Source organism: Cucumis melo, chromosome 8 (genome assembly GCF_025177605.1).
Source record: "Cucumis melo cultivar AY chromosome 8, USDA_Cmelo_AY_1.0, whole genome shotgun sequence".
Taxonomy (NCBI): Eukaryota; Viridiplantae; Streptophyta; class Magnoliopsida; order Cucurbitales; family Cucurbitaceae; genus Cucumis; species Cucumis melo.
The window spans coordinates 12,759,905-12,778,158 of NC_066864.1; the positions used below are offsets into that span (position 1 = coordinate 12,759,905).

Sequence of the window (18,254 nt, forward strand, 5' to 3'; positions counted from 1 at the left end):
TTAGATACTCTACACTTTGTGTAAGCTCGAAGTGTTGCGGTTGTGTAAATCTTTTTTGGATATATTGTTGGCTATGGTGTCTCCATCAGGTTTATTTGCTAAATTAGTTATTTCAGGATTGCACTTCATGTATGTCTAAGATTTGTCTTGGTTCTGCAATGTCGTGTTACATGTAAAGTAATTTATATTACAAGATTAGTATGTTTATCGGGTTCAATAGTTCAACAGAGTCGACAGGTATCGTTAGAGGAGAGCGCTATCATTCGACTTCACATCGTTTTCTAGGCTAAGCTAGCAGGTGGTTCGGGAGGGGGTGTGACACATACACTCATATACATGCTCTTGTAACATTTGTTGAATGATAAATGTTAGATCGATCACAAATTGACATGTCATTTACCAAATTAATGATGAAAAATACAAATAATTGAATTTGGAACTAATTTAAAGTTTACATGTGTCTCAAATTGAAATTGATGACATAAATAGACAAATCCTGATGACCATTAGATCATGTTAATTATTTTGGTCCAATTAAGCATACGCATTCAATCGATAGAGAATGTGAACATCAAGTGCTAGAAATCGAACCACATTGCAACACAAACACAACATCAATGTATAAGTTCAACTCTACGAAACACATTTCCCTAGAAATCTCATACCAACAGTATCTACAATTAGTTTATTCTAAAATACGTATTTTAACAACCTATATTTTATTTGTAGTTAAAAAGTATTTTATTTAAACAAAAATAAGGGTTGATTCAATTCCAACCTCCTAACAACTAAAATGTGATCCAAATCTTTAAAATAAATGCCTGATCTATTCTTCAAGATTAAAACAAAAAAACTTCAACTCTTCAATGCCAAATTAAGATTGATCGACAAAATCATAATAATGGTACTAATTACAATGTAAACCTTAGGCATCTTTTTTCCAAAATCGAGCTTTGCAAAACAATAGTGAGAAGGTGAGTATGCTACAAAAGTTGGAGAATTAGATAGCTATGAGAGAGAAATGAAAGCGGAAAATAAGATTAGAAGATAAGGAATTTTAAAATGAAACAAGATAAAGATATGAGATTTTTTTTCAGTTAGAGGCATAGATTAGAAGACATAGAATTTTAAAATAAAAAACAAGGTAAAGATATGAGATTTTTAAAAAAACAAAAACAAAAACAAAAGAAAAGGAAAAAGAATATGATTCAATATTTAGATGCAGATATGTGATTTTAGTATAATAATTTTAGATTGAAAATATTGGGGATTGTTACGATTTTTGTTAACAATATTTAATTACATTGAAACTAAATACAATGTTTATGGCATTTTAGTGGTGCAAGTGAAATCTTTTACCAGATTCCCTAATGAAACGTAAAAAGATATCATAAAGAGCAATTGTGTTACACTATGATTGACATGATTGTTTGTAAAGTAATATCATACAGTGTAATTGTGTTACACTTTAATTTATATGAGTGTTTATTTGTTACTATGTTGTTGAAGAAGTGAACAAAAGAAATAAGCAAATATTGACTACTTATATAATAATTGATAATTAAGGCTGAAGTTAGTGAGAATAAAAATAATCAATTGTTAATTATTTGTTCTTCATCCTCCAATTTCGAATTCTCAATCGAGCCTCCATTGTGCTATGTCCAGTAGATGACTAGAATTTGATTGAGATCTTCCGTTTTTCATGTTTGTTTCTTAGACAATGAAACTAAAGAAGTAGTGAAGATTTAGTTGGTTGTTTCTTTGGACAGATCCATTCTTGTTCTTTTTTTTTTTTTTCCCTTAAAGGTTTATACAGAATGAAGGAGTATAATGAACCCACTAGAAATGCAGAGGGAACACATTTAAATGAGCAAGTAGGAATGGTTTGAAATTGAGAGGTGCTTCACATCGTCATAGGCTTCAAGTTGGGACAGCTACGCTTTGGACAAGCCAAACTGTGAGTAACCACACACTTCCCGTAGACACGATGGCAAATGGTGTGTCACCGATCTGGAATGATTCAAACTTTACAACAACATGTTTAATATCCTTCTACCCTTTCTTCTTCTACTTGCATCTCAATCTCTGTAGTCCTTTCATCCATCAATGTTGCATTGCTTCAACTCCTCTCAATTTCACCTTCCTCAAATGCTACATCTCCAGCTTGTAAGCCAATCGCCATTCATCAATGCTCCTCATTTGATATTTATCAAGTGGTGGAAGCGCCGTCTTTTCTATGACATCCAAAATCCTCCCTGTTTTCCCAAGAATGTAAGCAGCTTCTCTCACGCTCTTCTCTCGTTTCTCAATCACAAAGTTTGCACATTTTGTTGATATCACTTTCTCCAAATTCGTCAAGCATGCTCCCATTATGCCAGAAATCGTGGCTTCCATTTCTAAGAACAATTGTTCGTTTGTATACCGGTATTTCTTTTCGTACTTTAGCAGCATCGATTCGCTTATCCTGTACATACAGTTCGCAGCCAATATCTTGATTGGCCATTTTGAAGTACTTAGTTTCAAGCATAGATGTTCATTAGTAGTCTTCTCCTCTGTGTAAATTTTCTTTGCTTCATCTGAAAATTGTTGGAAAACTTCGTTTGGGGTTTCTTTATGATGTGAAATTTTGTGGAGGTCTATGCCTAGCCATTGATTGTTGAGATCCATTCCTAGCCAAACCATTTCTGCTGCCTTTTTTAGGTTTATGAAATTCCCTTCCGTGTCGAAGCAATCTTCGATGCGTCTTATGTAGCGGAGACCTTCATTTACTGCGGTCACCAAGTGTTTGATTAAATGACGTCTTATGTTTGGAAGAGAAATTGCTATGGCTGTTAATGTCACCACAGGAAGCGCCCAGCAATTCGGGGGCTCTTTGGAATCTAGACATGGAACTTGATGGTTATCAAACTCTGCCACTCCCTTGAAACCTTGTGATATGATCGTTCCTTCCAATAGGTGAATGAGAATCTTAGGTTTTTTCTTCTGCCCTTTCTGAATCCAATGATGTACGGCATGATAATTGTTTGTTACCATCACGTGAACTAGATCATCTTCACCTTCAAGATACAGAACGAAACGACTTAGATCTAGCTTTGAATCAGCATCATCTTCTGACCCTGAATTGCTGAGAGAAATGGTGCTGTTAAACCACAGCTTGTTTTTCAAACTCTTGAAACAGTCGCAGCATGAGAAGATTCCTCTGAAAAAGAAAATGGAAATAAGCCGAATCACTTTGCTTATAAACACTATTACCGTTTGTAGGATGATACATGCATCCAGAAACGTGTTTCTTGCATTATGAGCAAGCTTTCTGCATCCTCTATTTTTAACTCTGATAGTTAATGGAGACTCTTTCATCTCTACTAGATATCGAATCCAATAGTATTCTAATTTGAATTCCTTCTTGTAACCCCCATTTCTCAGGTTTGGACACCTGAATTTTATAGCTGTAAACCATCTGATTGCCGGGGCGACAGTCCCTACTACAACTGCTACACACTGTATCACGAGGATAAAAGTGATTGACCACTTATAATCAGACTGGCCGTTGCAGAACTTAAATGATCTCTTCATCAAGTAGGATGTAAGAATAGCCTCTGCTAAAATTGCAGCGCTAAGAAGACTGATCGCCCCAGAAGCAGTACATGTGGCGGATCGGCCCATCACAAACTGGGGACTGGTTGTTTGAGCCATCATCCAATATTTCATCAAACCCACTTTGAGTCTTTCGATGACTAGTTTGTCTCCTTTTCCATTTGCTGCACACTCTTTTGATGCTAATTCATGTCTTACGCCATACTTCATTTCCAGGTAGCTCTTAGTTGATGGAACAACCGAAGCAGACAAACTCAAGATACCCAGTAAAACAAGCATCAAGATTAGAACGGAAACGTGCTCTTTCATATAAACGTAGACCACTCCAGTACCCATCTCCATACCGACGTTTACGATGAGGGTAATAACAAGAATCCCTAGAGCCATAACATTCATAAAAATTTCTTGATTTTCCATAGACCCAAGAGAAGGCATACAATTAGCCATGATGGTGCACATCAACACAGCACTACTTAGCTTTGCAAGCTGATCCTCTCTGCCAGGCATGGAGGTGTTGAGATCCACAGAAAGCTTGATTGCCACAGCTATCAGGGTTAGGGAAGTGGAGTTAAGAGTGAAGAACTTACAGGGAAACCAGAATTTTCTGTGGAGGATGCCGTGGATGAGATCAGCAGCCATCGCTAAGAGGCAGACCAAAGAGGCTGCAGCTATGTAGATTCCAATCCATGGCAAGGGCTCGCTGTACTTGGCATCATTCAGGTACCCATCATTGTTGCAACCAACTACACCCATCTCTCTCTTGTTCTGCTTGTGTATCTAAATTGTTTGATCCAAATTTTGTGCTATATATTGAAGAAGTGTGGTTTCTTTATCAATCTCAAGTCTTGAAAATGGAGGTGCTTCATTGACTGGTTCAAATGGGTTAGGATGGACATTTCCCTGTTTATTATGGATAGTCAAAGTAGGGCCAATAGGAGGAAATTACAATATGAGTCACTTAACTTCAATAATTGAAGGGAAGTTTGTAGGGCATTCTTAAATATTCGGGCATTAGTTCTTTTATTTTTTGAAAATTGTATTTATCTTCTCTTATTTAACCATACTTCTCATCTTTATAAAATATTTGAATTCATAAACAAATTTAGAAAACAATAAAAAGATTTTAAAAGCTATTATTTCTTTAATTTTCAAAAACTTTTGTTTTTTTTTTTCTTCGGGAAGTTTTATTAAGAAATTCAAATGTTTTTTTGAAAAACAAAGTCTTATCGAAAACAGTGACGGATTTAGAAAATAGTTTTCTTGGGAGCTAAAAGAAAAATGACGGTTAAAGTAACAACTAGGCTAACTATAATTATATAAAATTAAAATTAAATAGCAGCCGCCCTCAGACCTATACTAAATCGGTCGATGATTGAGGAGGGCAATAATTATGTACAACATAGATTATATCTAATCCCTTGGGCCCTCTTCTTACCACTAGAAAAGAAACCAATTGCTTTTTAAAATCTTTTGGCCACATGACACATTACTATTAGGGATGTATGGAATGCATAGAAGATGGTTGTACCCAACTTGATGCGACCACACCTTAAACCAAGAAGCCCAAGTCGCTTCTTGAAGTGTTTGACATCACCTCATTAAGAAAAATATGATAGGCTCATAAGGAGTCATTTGGATTAACTTTTTGAGTACATATGAACACTTTTTTTCCTATTTAGAAATACTCATTTAAACATTTAGAAAATTAATTCAAACACCTCATCAATCCGGTAAGCTTGAACCAAAGGCCTACAAAGGACATACCTTGAAGTTTTCGGCTTCTCCTCAGTATTTTTGAGTTCTCTTATTACTTCTTCCCCTTGATCTTGAGACTGATCACCGTTTCTTATTCTTCGAAACTAGTTTTCTTCTTCAAGGTTAGTTTTTGCAATTATCTCAATGGCTTCCAGGCAGTGAGTGGGTGTAAGGTTTCTTCACTTGGTCATCATGTCCTCCTGTCACTAGTGGACAAGGTTCCTCCACTACTCTTGATGAATGGTGGGTGGGCAAGGTTTCTCCACTGAAAAAAGTGAAAATCATTCTCAAAAAATCTATAGTAGACGGGTACAAATTTCAAAAATAAAAAACGAAATCATTAAAAAATAGACTCTTAGTTTTAAAACCACCTAAATTCTAAACAATTGATCTAAAAATCTTGATGGAATTTGTTTTAGATTTTTATTAGGATGGAAGAATTTGGATAGTATGGAGTTTGTACCCTGGAGATCATGCTAATACCGCTAACCAAGGTAGTAATATAGTTTATAGATTATTTAGTAAGAAAAGGGGTAAATTATCAAGTTGCATGATAAAGGCTCGTGGGAAGACAATAGCCCCCTAAAAGTCTGTATTTTTGTTTTGGTGGTTAATTTGGGATTCCTAACTGAGAGTTCAGGCAGGCATTTATTATGGATTCTTTATGAAGCTAAGGAGTGGAGGTTGAAAGAGACACAATAACTTTTAAAAATAAAATATTCCGATTGATTTTGAAAGATGGGATTTGCTTGAACTTGTGCTTCTACTTATGCTTCTTGTTTCTTTGTTTTTGTTCTTTTTTACTTTAAAGTTGATGTTTTATTAAATTGGACTTGTGCTGTGTTTTGTTCCTAAAACTTTCACTTTAATGTTTAATAGATCTTTAAAAGTTTAATAGGATAATAAATTCTCAAACTTTTAATAATTTTTCATTGCATCCAAATTTGAAATTTGTGTGTAATTGATTCAAGAAAAAATAAAAATGAATTTATATTTAATAGATCAATTGAATACAAATGCTTAGAATATCAAAAATATATTGGAGACTTATTAAACATAAAATTGAAAATTTATAAATTTATTAGACATTTTTAAAGTTCAAAGATTTATTAGATATAAAATTAAAAATTTAAGATAGACTTTTAAGAGTTGAAATCAAACAGATATAAACTTCATGTATTAAGGTTGTACCTGCCACTTTTGACCAGTAAAGATGTGTTGACTACATGAACTTAGCTTTTGACCTTTCTCAAATTTCCAATTACGTGTCTCGTTTATTCTTTAATTTTCAATTTTGGGTTGATATAGGTTATCCACGTGTTCAATTTTTCTTTTTTTAGCTTTTCATGAATCCTACGGTGCAAATTATGGTTCCACTATAGATAAAATTTAAAATTAAAATTCATGGTTCCATTATAGATTAAATTCAAAATTATATCTCAGGGTTCGATTGATATTTAAAAGTTTTTAGATATATTAATGACGGTTCAATTTAGTGATAAAGTATGCAGTGATCTCGTCAAATCACACATAAAACATGGCATGACAGACTAGTTGTGTCTCATCGAAAGCACACAATCATAATTGTGAAAATTGTGATTCTGAAGGACAACATACATGTAGGTACACATCTTAATAGCCAAAGGTAATTGACACAACAGTCCAAAAGCATGTAGCAATCAACGAGAAACATTAATCATAACCGTCCATAAGCATATAATCCATCAAACATGCATAAATGTCACATAAAATATGTCAACAACTACGACGACTCATCTATGCATTTTAGCTAATGTATATGCATAATCAGTTAACACTTGCAGACTCTTCTTAAATTTTCATTCGAAAGTTCAGTAGTAGAATATCTTAACTAAAAAAATGATTAAATTCTGGGCAAAACTCTTTAATGCCAAATTTAGCTGAAATCCAATTCCAACTTATTGGAAAAAGTCACAAATTAACCTAAACATAAGAAAAATAATTAATAATTATAATTATAATTTTACTTGATAAAATTATCAATTATGCCCAAATAGTAATCTATAATAGGCATACAAATAATCATCGGTAAGCATTCCTAAATAACCACAAATTAAACAGATCATTGTCCTTTACATATTCCACAATAGCTTTAAACAATTATGATTACAATTATCAGTAGCTCATAACTAAGTCAATAGTTATCTATCATAATCACTATGCAAATAACTCTTTATAACAGTTATCACAGTAACCCATAAGCTAAGAAAATAATTCATCAGTAATGACTCACAATAAACCATCAAAATCTAATTCACAAGATACCATGTCAAGAATTCATAATAGCCATGTAAACAATTATTATACTTCACAACAAGCATAGACAATCCGCACATTAAGCATAGGCAATTATCCTTTACCATAGCTTAGTCCAATGGCTACCCTTCGCAATTTAAGGTAACCTTAGACTATCACAGAGGCTATGCATATAGTTGTATCACCATTATCACAAATTCAACCCGTAGAACACTTATCTTAGGTTAAGTTCATGCTACAAACAAAACCACAAGTCTACCTTTGCATAACCAAAACTAAATTAACTATTTTTGCCAACAAATTACTAATTTAATTACCTTAGCATACCAAACTTAACCAAACGGACGTTGAAAAATCCTCTCAATTAAAAATTCACCCACTTAGATCCTCAAGCTTTGTCAAACGGACCTTCCAAAGGTATGCAACGAAAATCAATTCCAAGTAGCAATAGAAGACAGCGGTAGACTGGTGGTGCAAACAGAGGAGCTAAGTGGCATAGAAGGAGTTGCATAGTGAAGGGTGGCGACTACGGTTTTTTAGGGAAGAAGATAAAAACCTTTCTTTTTTCTTTATTTTCCTTAGATGCACTAAACCTTAGGCATTATAACCATTAATTAACATTTATATTTATTTAAAACATTCTTCTTCTCCTAATTAAATTAATGTCTTTTTCCATCCAATCAAATCAACCTTCTTTCTCTTCCTTAATTATCTTACTTTTTAATAATTATAATTATATTTCATCATATAATTAACTTTACTTTTCTATATTAATTATTTATATAAAACCAAATAATTAATATCATATTCCACAAAAAAAATCCAAAAATCTTTAATTAATTCCTTAACTTTCAATTTCAGTTAATCTACACCCATAAGAGTTTAATCATAAATTATTCAAGCAACAAAATTACCTTAAACTTTTGGATGTTACATAGACTATTATGGTAGCCCGATGACGATGTTGTCAATTCAACATTTGGCGCAGGATATAATGATTATGAGGTCGGTACAGAATATTATGAATATTCAAGGGTTAGTCCATCGTCTTTATACATGAATGTTAGTTCATCAACTTCTTAAATGCATGAACATATGGTATGAGGTGTATAATTCCTTTGAAGTAAATCTCTAGAAAATGCAACCTCCAACTAATTAAGGTTTATCTTTTATTAGGAGATTAGGTTGATTTGTTGGAGACGAAAAAAAAAACGTATTTGTATGGAGGGTAGGATTTTTGGAGGAATAGAAGAGGATGTAGAAATTCTCAAAAAATTTCATAGTTTTCTTTCAAATGACCAAATGTCATGCTATAGACATTTCAAAATCTATTTAAAAGAAAAAATAAAATCAGACATGCGATTGATTATATAATTTTTTATTATTAAATAATTATGTGATTGATTCTTTTTTAAAAATAATATGTGATTTATTTTTATCAAAATTGATTAAATTTATTTTCTCATAAATAAAGACCTCATGATTCAAAATTTAAAATTACCTTCGATAAACCATTTTATTTCATCATTTTTTAAATCTTTTTTAAAAAACATTTAACGCTAATTAATAAAAACTTTATTTAATTTTTATTGGGATTTTTTCAAAAATATATATAAAAAAAGGGCAAAGTATTTACATAGAACAATTCCAAAAACCTAGAGGCCCACCGTGTAAAATATCAAAAATGCGTCGTCAACAATGTGCATAAGGAAGAAAAAAAAGATTTGTCTTTAGATTTGGTTACCTAATCTAAACATAAGGAAGAAAAGAAGAAAGACGATACGATGCAGGCAGTGAATGAAAAAAGAAAGATCATAGAAAAAAATAGATTTAGTTACCCAAATCTAAAAAAAAGAAAGAATGAAGAAATCACATAAAGAGAACATAAAAAAATCGCAGAGAGGAGAAAAAGACGGGAGAACAAATCTGTAATAATTAAAAATGACTAAATTTATGGGCTTTGTTACACAAACATGAGTAGTTTGTTATATTTAGGAAAGTTTCCCATTTTTATTATCACTTGTTTTATTTTTTAAATTTATCCTCATATTACAAATAATCATATGTAATCAAATTCACTACTACAAAAATCGGATTACTTGACGTTAAGACAGTGTCAAGTAAATGTTTACTTGACGTTTTTAAAAGTGTCAAGTAATCGACTGTCAAGTATAGTCTGATTACTTGACACTAAAAAACCATCAAGTATACGTATACTTGACACTACAACACCGTCAAGTATAAGTATACTTGATACTTAAAAACCATCAAGTATACGTCTACGTGACACTAAAACACAGTCAAGTATACGTTTACTTGACAATAAAACACCGTCAAGTATCCGTTTACTTGACACTAAAAAACCATCAAGTATACGTTTACTTGACATTGTATTAACGTCAAGTAATCCATCAAAGTTCACCTTTTATGTGTCAAGTAATGTTGTATAGTTGACGCCTTCTACGTGTCAAGTAAACATATACTTGACATTTTTACATGTAAAGGAATATCGTATACTTGACATATATTTAAACGTTATGTATAATACTATTTATTAATATATATTAAATATACAAATTTTTCATTTTCTGGTTCTTGCATTAGGTACATTTGTTTCAATAAAACATATCCATCAACAAAATAAACTTTTCAGAACCAATATAGTTACGCAACAAGAAAATGACAAAATAATTAAGTAAACCAACAATAATTTCATTTGTTCTCACCAATGTCATCAACGGTTACACAATTCCAATCCAAATATAGCCAACTAAAATTTCCTATTTGTGGCCTATTCCAAAATCAACAATGATAATAGCTACCTCTTATATAACCAATAATAATAGGAAACTTATATTTAAAAGTAAGTCCAATTTTGAAAATTATATATACTATATATATATATATATATATATATATATATTTCAATGGTAAATTTCATAAATATAACAAAGTGGTAAAATATTTACGGTTAATTTAACAAAATGAAAAAGTGACCATTTTTTTAACATTTTAGAATTGTCCTCCCTTTTCATCTTCTTTCTTCTCTATTTTATTTTTTTTTTTCGTTTCTCCTCTCCTTCTTTTTTCAAATTGTTATTTGGTTCAAAATCACGCACAAAATAAACGATTGTCCAAATCTAAATAATCATGTACCAAATAAACGATTGTGTAACCAAATCTAAACAATCATGTACCAAAATAATCTTGAAAAAATAGTCAAATCTAAACGAATTGCATACCAAAAACTCTTTGAAAAAATAGGTTTGGTGACCCAAATTTAAACGATCAAATCTAAACGATGGTGTACAAAAAAATCTTGAAAAAAAATTATTTAGATTTGGCAATCCAGATCTAATTAAATGATCATTGTGTATCAAACAATAGTCAAATCTAAACGATTGGCGGATTGTTGACAACGTTGTTGACGAGAACATTTTTTGTATTTTTTATTGTACAATTATGAGCTTTTTTTTTTTTTTCGTTTTTGAAATTGTTTAGGTGGATTTGTTATATTTTTTTAAAAAAAAATTATTTAAATATTCAAAAAGTAAGTGTATATATATCAGCAAAGAAAAGAGTATGGTAGGAAAATGGGAAGGAATCAATCACAAATTTCGGGAAGAAAAAAAAAACAAATTAAATAAAAAGGTTAGGAGAGGAGTTTAGTAATTTAAGAAATGAAGAATTTAATATTGTGATGGTTAGAAAATAAAAGTATATATGATTGATAAGATGCGTAACACTTTTAATCTTTCCTTTGAAATTTTCAACACCAATTTGTGTTCATGCCATTAATTTGACTTCAATTCTCACTTTGCATCTTTCTTTTTACACACCCAAAAACAAAAACCTTTTTTTTAAGAGAAAATTTTCCCCTTCTAATAATTTTCCATTTTTATTATTATTATTTATTGTTTGGTCGGTAGATTTTATAATTAACAAGACTTTGTGGGTTGATATGCTAGTTTATATGTTTCTTAAATAAAGACAGAATCAAACAATTTTCTTTGAGTTGTTTAAATTATATATTGATTCATTAAGTTATGGTCAATAATTAACTTAGCTAGCTATCAGGTTAGCTTTTAGGTTGTGAAACAAATCATATTTTATCCATTGAGAAATGAAAATTATTAATATTAGAAACTAATTATTTATAAAACAAATCCTTAAAATAGTGTTTTTTAATTGCAAATGCCTTTATCTTTACTTATTTTCACTAAAATTATTGAGGTCTACTTTAAGGTCTGTTTAGGTTATATATACTTCAAAAAGGTTGCTAACTTTTTAAGTAGCATTTTATAATCAACTTCTTTAGAAAGATTAGTTGTTAGTTTAGTTTTTTCTTTTTTCAATCATTAAAATTGATAAAAATAAAAAGGGAAAGAAAATATCAAAGTAATTAACATATGTGTTTATTTTGTTATTTTGTTGAGGTCGAAGGTTAAATATTTCATACTTTGGAAGCGTTTGGGATAAATGTTTTCTAAAAATATAATAATCATTTTTTGTTATAGTAAATACTATTTAAAGGTTTCCGATTAATTATAATTGACGCTATTTTAAAATTCCTTATTTGTTAGGGTATTTATTATTTACTATCGGTTTTACTATTTTACATTTATCGTTTTTCTTTTTGTTGCTATAGTGTTTATTATTTTTTTTTTTTCTCAAACTAAAATAGTTTATACTTCAAATGCATATTATTATAAACTTAAATTAAAATAATCTACCCTTAAAAGATAAACTATTATAACGCAATTATAATAATAATCAAGCCTATTATAACTCACTTCTTGTTTCACATTCTTTATGTTTATTGTATACTAAATATGAGACGAATAAATAACTAAAAAGATTAAAAAGATTTTTAATTATATTATAAATATTAATATACAAATATAGATGCCGATTAGTGTGCTTTGTGGTCATAGCCACATTTAACTCATTAGTCATCCAACATACATGTCATGTGTCTATTAAATACTCAATCTTAATGATCATATATTCCATTTATGTTTGTCAAATTGCCTATAAATAGTGGCTTTTGGTGGAGTTGTAAGACATACCAAGATTGGAGAATTTTCCAAAGAAATGGGAAATAGTGTAGAATTTTGAGATTTTCTATTTTTTCTTAATTTCTTATTTATTTATTTTATATATTGTATATTATTATTTTTAATATTATATTTTTTCGATTTTTATATTCTGCTTATAGCTTGTTTTCATAACATTTTAAATAATATTAACATTATCATGTGTTTTTTGTCGCTATTAGTAAACTAATAATTTGTATATTAGATTATTGTTCTCTAAAGAATATAATGTACATGTTTTTTTGTTCGATACCACAAAGTTAGAAATAAAAGTTTGGAATGAATGTCAATTAAAGCTGAGCTATTCTCATATTCACAACTTCTCATATATTGTCACCGAATTTTAAATTACAAAATCTAAAGCGTGTTATTTATAATATTTTTGTTAATATGAAATATTGCAATTTAATCATTTATAAACAATTGAATTAAAAAATGGTATTGTTTATTATTATTATTATTATTATCATCATCATTTATCTTATTTTGTGGATATAAAGTCCTTCCATTTATCTTTGGATTGAAATTGAATTTGTAAAAACAATGTATTTGATGAGTTAATTACATTGTGGGGCCTCTAGTTGAATTCCTCTATAATGAGAAAAGGATTGAATCTTACCAAATGCAATTAATTGACTTTTTGCATCAAATCAGGAATTTTAATAAGTTAGAAAATCGTTTACAATCCTTTGATTTGTTTATTTTTTAAGTTAATTGATAAATTAAATACACTCCTAAATGAGACTTCAAACTTTCTCTACTAAAAATATAGTAATTTATTCGCGAAGAGATTTTAGACAATTCAAAATTATAGAATTTCTATTGATACGTTTATGTTTATATTATTTTATTTATTTTGACATCTAATATCAACTTGTCTCATAAAAGTTTACAAATTTTTTGCAAAAGTGAATCATTCACGTTCATACCAAGAATCTTTTAAAGAACATCATTATTCATATTTTTTTCTTAAAAAAGTTATACAATTAGTTATGAAAATCATTAAAGAAAACGCAGTTCTTAGCCTAAAATTGCGATTGCATTATCTTAACATCATTGGAGCGGATAAAACAAAATAATTTTGAAGTAGTATTCATTAAGTTATTTAGAGACCAGGTTGTGCATTAAATCAAGATGTTACTCAATAATTGTTATTCAATGCCTTTCTTTTATCTATCGTTGGCAAAAAAAAGAAGCAAATTTCAAATGTTATTGAGAAATTACGAGTTATATCCTTATATAACTAAGTGCCAAAATCGAAGAAAATCAATAAAGTAATCTAATTAATACTTAGGTTCATGCGAATAATTTTATTAATAATGTACTTTTTTTTAGAACTATTTACAAAAGCGATATTTTCAAACATATAACAAAACGGTAAAATATTTACACTGTATATAACAATTCTGAAAAAGGAAACAATCTACAGGCCCACCATAAAAAATACCAAAAATGCCTCATCAACAATGGACGTAATATATTCGATAATGCACGTAATATATTTGGTACACAATTGTTTAGATTTGGCTATTGTATCGTTTAATTTGGTTACACGATCGTTTAATTAATTTGGTTACACGATCGTTTAGATTTGGAGCCAAATCTCAACATTTTTTTTTTCAAAATTTGATACAAGATTGTTTAGATTTGGTTACACGATCATTTAGATTTGGCTACACGATCGTTTATATTTGGCTACACGATCGATTAGATTTGGCTATCCCAAATCTAAACATTTTGTAACGACCCAACTCCTTATACTGAGCTAAAGTCATTACTAAATGTAAAACACATGATTTAAGCTTTAAAGTTTAGTTAAGACGAGTAAAACTTCAAAATTTTATAAAAGAAAATCAAATCCGGGTAACATGCAAAATGTAAATAAATGTTAAAATCCTACTCGGGCTCTATCTACTTTTAAAGAAATGAAATAGTAATTAAGAAAGAAAATAAAACTCAAGTACTAAATGTCTAAAACGGGGTGTAAGCGGAAGCAGAAATCCCTATGGCTCCCCATGGTCACTTCTGGTCGCTCACCAGCTTGCCTTTGCCCCTACCTCGGTCTCTACCTGAAAAACATGACATGAAGAGAGTGAGTATAAAATACTCAGTAAGGGACCTACTACTAGTCCCACTAGGTGCCTGTTAGCTTCCTATTAAAGCCCTGTAAATGGTACTCAATCTCTGGCACGTTCCCGAACACGTGCAACATGCGCTCTCGTAGGAACGAAAATCTGGTCTTCGGTGTCTCGGGGGAGCACCTAGGACATACTGGTCTGTAGTGAACCCGGGGGTGACACTAAGACAATCGGGATACGAGGACCCCGTTGAGCCACTCGAATCATATCTATATCAATGCTAGACTGACGTCCCGTCGGACCACACAATCCTAAATAGGTGGTGATCCCGAAGGACACCCATGCAGGTACGACTCTAATAGGTTAAGCTAACAGAACTTTAACTATAACATACATGCATATAGCATCATCAAGTAATCAAACCAGTCTAATCGCTATTTCACAAACCATCACAATATCCAACATACAGTTACAACAAGTCACATCATCACAATATCATACCATCATGTAACCACATCATCAATCACATCATGCTCTCATTAATTACATGTGTTATGCAATCTAGTCCTTAACATGCATAACTGGAGGTGTAAGCAGTCTCATGGTTCTAATCACAAAGCTAGTAGTAGAAATCTCTTACCTGGAGATTTGCTCGACGAGTCCTAACAGTAACAACACGCTTTCCCAAGCGACGGGGTCCTAAATGGTTAGGAACAATAATTAAAACCTAACCTTCGAGGAAAAGAGGTCCAAGGGTCGTTCGAAGCAACTTACCCAAGATCAAGGTTGCGCTAACCCCCTTTAAGTCGAGAAATCCCACGCTCCAACTCCAATTGGTCCAACCGGCCCTTTCAGAAAAATAATTTAATTTAATCCAAAATTAAATTATTTAAAACCAAAATTACTCTTCGTTGGGTATGCCAAAAACCCAACTAACTTTCCAAAATCTTACCAAGGACAAGCGGGGAAAGACCAAAAACTAGGTGGCTCCAAAAAGGCTTGGCGGCTCGGCTGGAAGAGCAGAGATCGACTCGACTTGGTCGGCTGGTTAAGCAGGGATCGGCTCGGCTTGGTTGGCTGGAAGAGCAGGGATCGGCTCGTGCGTAGGCGCGGCTCAGCTCGGTCGCAGGTGCTGCACGCGTGCGGCTCGGCTTGCGGGTGCACGCGGGCGGCGTCTCTCGTGGATCGGCTGCGGTAGAAGGTACGGGTCGGCTGGCGACCGGACGCGGGCAGAGACGCGGATCGAATCGACTTGCTCGGGACGAGTGGCGGCGCGGCTTGCGAGCTGGCGGCGGAGCGACGCGGACGACAGAAGGGATCGGCTTGCGAAGTCGGACGGCTGGCGACGCGAGTCCGACAGCTTGGAGGCGCGAAGGGTTGCGGGTCGAATTGGTGCTGGTCGGCTCGGCTGCTCTGTGGACACGTCGACGGCGGCGGCTAGTGGAGGAGGAAGAGGCGGCGGCGGCGGATACTTTGAAGGATTTGGGATTAGGGTTTACTTTGGGGAAGAAGGTGAATAGTCTTCCACGTTTCCCAATGCCCCTTTTAAGAAGAATAATAATGATATAATTATTATTATCCCTTTTTCTTTTCCTTCAATTAATTCAAAACCAACAATTTTCTCTCTCTCCAAATAAATCCCCCAATATCCTAAATTTTCAAGGAATATTCAACACAACATCCCCTTAACAAAATATTTTCTTTTGCCAATTAAACAACCCATTAGCTTACTCAAATGCTTTATCTTCATCAACAACCTTATCCATTTTAATTATCCAAATCAAAATAATTATGCCTCTAAACCTTGATTAATCACAAATAAAAAGATAAGGTTCCTCAAATCAATTCAAATTTTCCATAACCACACTTAAATATTAATAATAAATGGAAAATCAAATTGGTTGGGGCGTTACAATCTTCCCCCCTTGGAAAACTTTCGTCCTCGAAAGTTCTAATCCTCAAACAGCTTGGGGTACTGGGCTCGCATGTCCTCTTCTCTCTCCCACGTGGCCTCTTCAATACCATGGTTCCGCCAAAGAACTTTGACCAGTGAGATTTCTCGATTATGGAGCTTCTTGACTTCCCTTGCCAAGATCTCGACAGGCTGCTCCTCGTAGCTCAAGTTCTCACTGATTTGCAGTGGCTCGAAGTCCACTACATGCGTCGGGTCTGCGACATACCTCCTCAGCATGGAGACATGGAGTACATCATGTACTGCAGAAAAAGATGGGGGCAACGCCAAGCGGTAAGCCACGGGGCCAATCCGCTCCAGTATCTCAAACGGCCCTACGAAGCGTGGACTTAGCTTCCCCTTCTTCTCGAATCTCAGAACACCCTTCATAGGTGCTACCTTCAGAAAGACCATGTCTCCCACCTCAAACTCGAGAGTCTTACGTCGTACATCAGCATAACTCTTATGTCTGCTCTGGGCTGTCAACATACGGGCTCGGATCTTCTGTATGGTTGCATTGGTGGTCTGAACTAATTCGGGACCTAGCATCCTCTGCTCACCAACCTCGCCCCAGCAGACAGGGGATCTACAGCACTTACCATACAGAGCCTCAAATGGTGCCATGCCGATGGTAGCCTGGTAGCTGTTATTATAGGCAAACTCCATCAGATGCAAATGGGAGTCCCAACTCCCTGAAAACTCTAGCACGCAGGCTCGCAGCATGTCTTCCAAAACCTGGTTCAATCTCTCTGTCTGACCATCAGTCTGAGGGTGGAAGGTCGTGCTGAAGTCTAACCTCGTGCCTAATGTAAGCTAAAGTCCTTTCCAGAACTTCGATGTGAAACGAGCATCTCTGTCTGAAATGATGAATACGGGTACTCCATGTAGTCTCACAATCTCTGTCATGTACAACTGCCCCCACTTACTGGCAGGTAAGTGGATTTCCCTGGCACAAAGTGGGCCGACTTCGTGAGTCTGTCGACAACAACCCAGATCACAGTATAGCCCTTTAGGGTCTTGGGCAGTCCCGTAATGAAGTCCATCGACCTTGACTGCACTGCCTTCCGGTACACACAAACGTCCCTCAAACATAAGGCCATCGTCAGAGGATATGGAGAAATCCTCACCTTGCCCTGTCTCTACCAAACGACGCTTCTCGACCAAGTAAGGATCATTTAGCTGAGCAACGATAATCCTTTGCCTCAAGGTCGGCTGCACTAACAACTGAGCCAACTGTGAGGCAACCTCTCCTACTGAGACTTCAATCTCGACTCTCTCAAAATCTCTGAGTAAGGGGGCTTGCTTGGTGATCAGTGTTGCTGAATGTGCGACCTTCCTACTCAGCGCGTCAGCTACTACATTTGCCTTACCTGGGTGGTACAGAATCTCGCAGTCATAGTCCTTCACCAACTCGAGCCACCTCCTCTGTCTCATGTTCAGCTCCTTCTGGGTGAAGAAGTACTTCAGGCTCTTATGGTCAGTAAA

At 33.5% G+C, this 18,254-nt stretch overlaps 1 protein-coding gene across 1 annotated transcript; it reads right to left on the reverse strand.

The window, feature by feature from the left end:
• Positions 1–1,573: 1,573 nt before the first annotated feature.
• Positions 1,574–5,539, reverse strand: LOC103495853 (uncharacterized). The gene is made up of 2 exons (XM_008457530.3): positions 5,359–5,539; positions 1,574–4,494 (listed from the first exon to the last, which is right to left on the reverse strand). The coding sequence occupies exon 2, from the start codon at positions 4,345–4,347 to the stop codon at positions 2,152–2,154; it is 2,196 nt and encodes a 731-aa protein (XP_008455752.1). The 5' UTR covers positions 4,348–4,494; positions 5,359–5,539; the 3' UTR covers positions 1,574–2,151.
• Positions 5,540–18,254: the final 12,715 nt, after the last annotated feature.

Coding starts and splice junctions, on each gene's coding strand:
- LOC103495853 (XM_008457530.3), bottom strand. CDS start 4,347: ATGGGTGTAGTTGGTTGCAACAATGATGGGTACCTGAATGATGCCAAG.